Source organism: Trichinella spiralis (assembly GCF_000181795.1).
Source record: "Trichinella spiralis strain ISS 195 chromosome Unknown Scfld9, whole genome shotgun sequence".
In the NCBI taxonomy this organism is placed as follows: domain Eukaryota; kingdom Metazoa; phylum Nematoda; class Enoplea; order Trichinellida; family Trichinellidae; genus Trichinella; species Trichinella spiralis.
In genome coordinates, this window is record NW_003526948.1 from 4,225,757 (window position 1) to 4,234,317 (window position 8,561).

The window sequence follows — 8,561 nt, forward strand, 5'->3', positions numbered from 1 at the left end:
AACTCTCCAGTGAAGGTTTAGCTAATTAGCCTAACTTCAAAGAAATATTACTTACCGAACTTACCCTCGTCTTCTGGATGTCCCATTTCATCTTCTATTCTTCTGTATCTAAATGTAGAAGAATTAATTCAATGAAATAATGTTATAATAAATAAAAAACAAAGCCGTTTTTATTGTTCTTCTTCGTCTGTCATTGCATTGACAACGCCATAGTTCATTCGCCGCACACCGTTCGCCTACAATCATTTGAAATGAGTTTCTAGAGCAACTAATACTCGCCTCAGGAAAATTTACATAAAGTTCATTTCTACTGATTAACAAGTATGAAACGTATTTCATTTCGTTGAACAAATATTATGCAGGCCACGCATAAGCTCAAAAGCAAACAAATTGAAATGCAAATTCAAATTGAAACTGCACCACGCCTTTGTTTGAAAAGATAAGATTCCTCTACATCTAATAATACACCTTACTCAGTAGTTAAAGCGGAAATAGATCGAGCAAACATCACTGTCGATGCTTCTGTTAGTCAACAAAGTCAATTTAACTGGTGCATTGCTAATATGAAGTTAATTTTGAAACGGCCCAATTTGCATAAAAGACAGACACTGTGCACGTAGCGTTAAACACCGGCTTACGTAAGTTGGATATGCTACTCTAATATGAATTAGAACATAATGTCAACATAAAATAAACAATGATTGAGCCCACTGGTTGCGCTATATGCCAAGCATAATTAGCTATATGAAAATATTATTTTATCTAATGCCTTCATAGTGCAAAATTTAGGAAAAATATAAATTGGTAACAAAATTAAATTGAAAACGATTTCTGTATAAGAACGGCATTTTTCTGTCCTGCATAATAGATAGCACTTTACGCTTAGTGATATTCGACCTGCTAAGTTAAGAATGAAATTGAATGCCATAAGCAAGTGTAAATTGAAAATTTTATCGTCTTCTCCAATTAAAACTAGACGATTACCTAAAATGGCATATTGAAATATGAATTTGTTCAAAACCTTCAACGTTCAACTATACGTAATTGAGAATTTTGCTCTTAAAGTATTTCTAGTTTATCATATTGAATATTGCTCAAATACTTAAATATACATACATTCATGGCAAAACATCAGGAAAATAAGTTTCAGTACTAAATTTTCACCTGAATGTAGCATCATCTTACCTTGTTCACTTTGGCTACGCATCACCACCGTTTATCGAACAGCATCGTAATAAAATAATAACTATGCGTGTGTATTGCATAGTAACCTTCTTATCATTAATTTGGCGAATTAAATAATGTATCTTACTGTATCTTCAATTATTAATTATTTTTCTGTGATTTAATTTTTGAAATATATATTAACTTAGTACTTTAAAATTTTTTTACTTTTCTTCATTTTATCTTTTTTATTTTCAATTTTTGCGTTTTTCATGTTCTCATGTAAGATCAAACTGTCTGCTGGAAATACGTCATTTATGTGAAATGCGATTTTTATTTATTTCACTGACAACGTTGAAGCTGTGCTGCAGTCAAGCAGGCTATTATCAGTTAGATTAATACTTGCAGATTTTTATATACTTTTAATTCACTGCTTTGAAATTCATGTCTGAATTTCAGATTTATTTTAATGTCATTAGTGATTTTTGCCTTTTGTGCTTGTTTGCGCTCAACGAGACGTCTACTGATTTTCCGCCAAGCTTCACATTCCCGCGTCAACTCAACAAAAAGGTTAACCTGATTAGCAGATACAATTTTGAAGTAGTCGCCACAAATGCACTTTTCTTACACGTTTTCCCAGTCTTGCACCTATTTTCCCATCAAAAGTTCCCTACTTTTTTATATGCAAATTTATCTGTCAAACGTCAAACTGGTTGTCACTATGACGCGCCTTGTTCGTCTAGCTTGCTTGATTGATTCCTATATAAATCGCACTTTGACACTAAAAACCTCTTCGCCATCTTCCCCTCCTCGAACTTCCATTTCAGGTCCCAACTCCGTCATACACCCACCATTCCTACCATCTCATTCCTAATAGCCTCAGTTAGTCGATTTTTTATGAAATTGCTGCAGGAAATGTTGCTCTTAGCAGCTTTCTTTGATTTCCTGATTTTTACGTAACAGGCATTCTCCTAAAAATCTGAATGTGCTTGAAATTGCACGATCAGTAGTAGTATTAACTGATGTTGAGGATGCCGTACGATAGAATGTCTTGTCTTACAAAATCTTGTGTGGCCGAAGCACAGTTTACTAGCAGAAAATTAATTATTCAGTAGAAAGGAAACTAAAAGTGCATATTTATACTTTTGTAATAAGAATTTATATTTCTTCATTTAATGTAAAATATACGGAAGCGTTTAATTTACAATCAGGGGTGGGTGTAGTATACAAAAGATCTATCATGTACATGTATTATTAAACATGACAGTCTGACGAGGAACAAATATAGAGCCGATTTTTCTTGACAAAATTAGAAGCTCAATCACGTGATAGAATATCTTTCAAATTAATAATTTTATTTGTATTTCAAATCAACGACACGTTTCAATTCCGTTTGCAACTGAACTTTTCTATTACCAGATCAGTATCAATGAAAAAGTCAGAATGAATGCACATATTACTGCAAGTCCGTCTAGTCGTTCTTCTATCATGGTATTCCGGAAATAGCTTTTTAGATATTTCACTGCAGTGAAGCTTCGTTCTGCGCTTGTTGAGGCGATTGCGTGAGTAGTGAAAATCCGAAGGTGTAAGAACATGATCGTTTAATAATTATTGTTGTTGAATTTTAGTGCATACATAAATCAAATACCAAAAGTGCTACGTTCGCTAAAAATCACGTATGCTAGTTGCGTTTCGAGTAAGTTACGGATTGGATACATTCCTGCATATTAAAATAGACGCAATGCGCTAATCTGAGAGGCAATATATACCATTGCAATACCAAAAGTACTGGGCACTCTGCGTTGAAACTATCCACAAGAATGTCATTCATTACTGTTAACATCTACCACTCACAAAAAGTTGAAATGTTTTTTTGAACGTAGCTATTTTTCGCATAACAGCGAAGGCAGAAAAATGCGCCATAAATGGGAAGGAAAAGAAGATAAGTAAAACATAGAGAGTAAATAAGTATGCAAGAAAAATGATTTTGTGTAGGTTTATTGCAAATGTTTAAATAATCGAGCAAAGAGAAGTAAGTATCATCTTCAAATAAAATTTGTTCCTGCTTTTCTTCACCGCTTACAGCATCCTGAAACCTACCAGGCTGTTTCCAGAAAAACTGTCCAAAAAACTATCTTTTATTAATACAAAACTATTTAAGAAATCCAAATTTTGAAAAAAAAATTTTCGCTGATTTTTGCAGAAACAACAAAGTCTATAGCCCATGAAATTGTGCAATTTTTCAGAAAAACTTTTTTCTCCAAAAGTTAAGGCAATTGACTTATATCGATACCGAATTATTCAATAACTACTATAAACTGATCAACACGGCACCTGATTGCATATTTCTTGAGATATGATAAAAAACGTAAAACTGAGATAGAATTTAACCGAGTCGAAATTAGAGGGTAAGAAAAATAGAAGTTAAATAAATGTGCATACGGAATAGATTCATGAAATTTCACAACAGATCTGTCCATTTTTTCACTGAAAAAAAGGAAATTATTTTAATAAGAATTGTTCCTGATTTTCATTTTTGCAAACAAGATACTTCAAAAAAAAACATCGATTGCGGTTTATTCAAAATTTATTTACCTTTAATTGGCACACATTTGTCTGCATTCAAAATCAAATCACTTTATAATTCGCCGCAGTTTCTGAGATACTCGGAATTTTTTTTCACTGTACATACTGGTCGATTCTTCTAAATATTCGAACAAATACCATGTATGAGCCCAATAATTTGACATCAATTGTGAATTTATTTAATATCACAGCATTTGTAATGAAGTTTCACCCTGGGCGACTACACATTATACTAATTATGCAAATCGCCATTGCATCGGTGTTACTTTGCGAAAGTACAATCAAATAGCCTCACATGTAGTATCAATCAGATGCGTAATCAATGTAAAACATGTCAATGAGGATCGCATTCCATACAATGTTTGCTTTTCAACAAACAAAGCAGTTACAACGCGTACGGTTTGAATCGCAGCAAATAATGATTATTTAACCACCGTAATTTCAGAAATTGAAGTTAATTGATCGTATAAAAACAATAAATTAGTAGAATTCTAAGAGATTCGATGTCAAAAATGTTTCATGCGCAGAAATTGGCAGTCTCTGCTTCCGCTGATAAACACTTGCTGATGGGCGAATTCCCTATGTATTAAAATAGGCACTACCTGAAATTTACAGCCCATTTATTCCACAGCCATTGAGCAGTTTACAGTGAAAATCTCCAAAGCACTATCATTTGTCAATATAAACCTATAACAATAAAAAAAAATCTAAATTTTTAAAACACATTTTTCGCCGATTTTCACAAAAACAACCAAGTCTGTAGCCCATGAAATTTTGAAATTTTTGAGAAAAAGTTTTTTCTTAAAAAATGGACTTTATGAGCATTAAACGATCAGTAACGAGTAGTGGAGTGCGGAAAACGTATCCACACGTTTCCCGGTCGCATAGTTCTTGAGATTACCTGAAAAAAGTGCTAAGCATACACATGTATTAAGAGAGGCAGTATTCCAACTTTAGAGGCTATTTATTCCACAGTTGCTGGGTAGTTTGGGTTGAAACTCTAGAACACACTTTCTTTTATCAGTATGAAACTATAACAATCAAAAATTTGTCAAACATTGAATACAATTTTTTTCGCTATTTTCGCTAAAAGAACAAGTCTATAGTCCATGAAATTTTGCAATTTTTGAGAAAACCCTTAGACTACAAAATTGGACTATGTGGGTATCAATAGATCAGTAATAATCTATCCCGGCGGTTATAAGTTGCCTATTTCTTGAAATATTAAAAAAAACTGGGAAGCTGACCTGTATATTGAGATGGGATATGTGCCAGATTTAAAGACCATTTATTCCACAACTACTGGCCAATTTCCTTTGGGTCTTTGCATAACACTGTCAATAATCAATGCGAATAATTCTTGAACAGAAAAGGTTACATTTTGAAAAAAAATTTTTTGCTGACTTCCGCAAAAAAGCAAGTCTATAGCCCATGAAATTTTGCAATTTTCGAAAAAAACCTTCGGTATTATCTATCGATCAGAAATGATTAGAGAAGAAGTACAACAAACTTATCCCCGTCCTTCCTGGTTGCATAGTTCTCTTGATATCCTGCAAAAAGTGGGATACTTGCCGATTTATTGAGATAAGCGATGCGCCAACATTAGAGGCCCATTATTCCAGAACAACAGTGCGGTTTCCGATGAAACGCTGCATAGCACTCCCGGTATTCAACTTAAATGTCTGACAATTAAAAGATGGAAATTTGGAAAATTGCTTTACTCCCTTTTCCGCACAACAACCAAGGCTTCATCCGTCAGCGTTTTGAAGGTGCCATTGCGCACGCGTTGTGCATCATTCAATAATGATTATTATTGCGTGCGATCGCTTTATAAATAAATGAAAATTTGCATGAAGTTTCTATTATGCAATCATTATGCAAATGTTTCAATTTTTTAATTGTTTGTTCAATTATTATTTACCGTAATTTTTTCGTTTTTATTTATAATCTTATATTTTATTTAGTCTGTTTTTAATATCTGCTTTTGCACCAATTGTTTTTTCAAAAATAATTCTTAAAACTGCCATTTTTTTGTGGTGAATTTTTGAAAACGTTATAGCATTTTTTAAAATACACTTGTCCTGTTTCCTTGGATTTGTGACATTCTAAGAATAAAGTGACGTATGGTTTATTGTATCATATTCATCTTAATTTGAACAATGATTTTTTTAATGAAAGAAAAATTATCCAAATCATGATGTCTGTGTGAAATGCATTTTTATCTCCAAATTTCTGACTCGTAGAAATGCTGGAAAACTGCAGTTTGGTCTACTGGTGGTATATGTGAAGTGTTCTGATCATTCATGTATTGTTTATATTTGTAACAAGTTTATGCCTTTGGATAAGGAGGCTAGCTGAAGAATCCTATAAACTATTACATTCACAATACTTTAACTGTAATTGCATTATTTTCATTTCCTATGCAGCATTTTCCTTTTCCTTGGTGATAATTGCTAATACATTTATCAATGTTACTGGAAATGATATTCATAATTGCTGGTTTTTTATTTTGACGTCAAACGTTGTGATTTGCTGATATTGTTGCGACAAATGTATGCTATTCGACGCTGTGATTGGATAAACCGTATAAGACAGTGGTTCTCAAACTGTGAGTCGTGACCCATTGATAATTGTGGGGTAAATGAATAATAAATTTTGGTGACTAATACATTTTGTAAGTACAAGTAGAATAAATATTGGTGGGTCGCGGCTCTTGAGGATCAAAATAGAAGAAAATGATGTAGAGGCACTAGGCGCCTGGGCCGTGTGCCATATACTGTGATGAAGTCAACCTGAAAGGAAGCCCATCCTTCGCATGTGCCCCATTATGAATAATAATAATAAATTAATAAAATTTAGTTCATACGTTTGATTTGATAACTGCAAAATGATCGAAGCTGATCGGCCTTTCATGTTTATTGGAGCTAAAAGGGCTGTGAGAACTTTTTGTTTGAAAAATGTGCCACAGTCTACAGAACTTTGAGAACGTAATAACAATAGCTGCCGTTGTGCCATCAGGTCCTCAGGCGACTGACGTTTCTGGGCCCTTTCTTTTCTGCACCATCGGGGTTCCTATCACCGACTGTCATGCAGTGCAGTCATCTGTGACCACACCCCTTTTGAAAGCAGAAGTATTTATTACTTGTCAGTCCTGATGATCAGAACAGTTTTATAAATTTCACAAACAGCCATAAAATACATTTTCCTCAATCATTTATAGTCAACATGGACATTGATTTTTTACACTTCACTTTCACTTTCGTCAGCTAATGGAGGTGGAAAGCGCTTGCATTTTCAACAGCTCTGATAAATTATACGAATTATAGTCGCACCACACTTGGCAACTGCAGCTGCTTCATTGCATCCAATCCAATCCAATCAATCACTCGGAAAACCGTAAAATAAAAAACCAACATCAAATATGCAAGTCAGATTTGTTTGTTAAATAAATATGCACGATAAAAACGCAAAAAAATTCCAAAATATCCGTCTCATACAAACGGCGTTCAATTTGTTATTGTTCAAACTGTTTTCCTTTTGCAGTGCAATTTTTGCAACCATTCCGCAACACTGGTAAAATGAAAAATCAATTAAAAGTTTTGTAAATGAAATTTGACATTACAACTAAAAAGTAATCGTCAAATTTTCAAAAGAAAAACATAAAGTACCTCAATAAGAAAAAATAATTTATTAACTTTTTGAAAACAAAACGTGAAACAAAAATTAGTAATATATATGCTCAGTACAAACGATTTGCACTTTTAGTGAAGAATGATGATATTACGGGCATATTCTGCGTATAAATAAATAAATAAATATATATATATATATATATATATATATATATATATATATATATATATACATATACTGCAATAATAATTTATAGTATATGTTCCTTTCATCATATTTGAAGAAGAAAAACAGATAACAAAACCGTAGCATGTAAGCACTGCTTATGAGATAACATCAATCAGTGATTCTGACTGTTCTTCGTCGAGTTCCATGCGTGATTTTGCTCCGGTCAGCTTGTTTTTCAAATGAGCACAAAACTTAAACTGGTTATAAAGCCACCGAATGCAGCCAACCAGTGGATCCCAATCTTCATGCAACGACAAATACGTAGCACCGAAGAAGGGAATTAAAACAGAGACAGTGCCAATATAAAGAGCGATTGACGGCGGTTAGCGGTCGCATATTGCCCGAGATATTCTGAAAAAGTGCTAAGCATATCCATGTATTAAGAGAGGCAATATTCCCAGTTTAGAAGCCATTTATTCCAAAATTACAGGGTATTTTGGGTTGAAACTCTAGAACACACTTTCTTTTATCAATATGAAACTATAAGAATCAAAAAAATTCCAAATTTTGAAAGCAAATTTTTCACCAATTTTCGCAAAACAACCAATAGCCCAAGAAGTTTTGCAATTTTTGAGAAAAAATTTTTTTCCAAAAATTAAAGCAATTGATTTATATCGGTGCAGAATTATTCGTTAACTACTGTAAACTGATGCATACGGCACCTGATTGCGTATTACTTGAGATATGAGTACAACAAAAGTAAAACTGAAATAGAATATTAACCGAGTCGAAATGAAGAAGAATGAAAAATGAAAGTTAATTAAATAAATGTGCATATCGGATGGTTTCATGAATTTTTACAAGAGATTTGTCGATTTTTTCACTCAAAAAAATGAAATTATTTTAATAAGAATTGTTCCTGATTTTCATTTATGCAAGCAAGTTGCTTTAAAAATTAAAAGCCCTTTTTCACTGAATTTTTTAATTGATTACAATTCACAGATAAGAAT

At 33.0% G+C, this 8,561-nt stretch overlaps 2 protein-coding genes across 2 annotated transcripts; one reads left to right on the plus strand and one right to left on the minus strand.

Annotated features, from left to right (window-relative positions):
- Positions 1–3,461: 3,461 nt before the first annotated feature.
- Tsp_05631 (dynactin subunit 5) lies at positions 3,462–3,914 on the minus strand. Its single transcript, XM_003371911.1, has 2 exons — positions 3,802–3,914; positions 3,462–3,651 (listed from the first exon to the last, which is right to left on the minus strand). The coding sequence occupies exons 1-2, from the start codon at positions 3,912–3,914 to the stop codon at positions 3,462–3,464; spliced, it is 303 nt and encodes a 100-aa protein (XP_003371959.1).
- Positions 3,915–6,707: 2,793 nt separating this feature from the next.
- Positions 6,708–7,150, plus strand: Tsp_05630 (carbon starvation protein A). Its single transcript, XM_003371912.1, has 3 exons — positions 6,708–6,881; positions 6,971–7,025; positions 7,077–7,150. Exons 1-3 carry the CDS (start codon positions 6,708–6,710, stop codon positions 7,148–7,150), a joined length of 303 nt encoding a protein of 100 aa, XP_003371960.1.
- Positions 7,151–8,561: the final 1,411 nt, after the last annotated feature.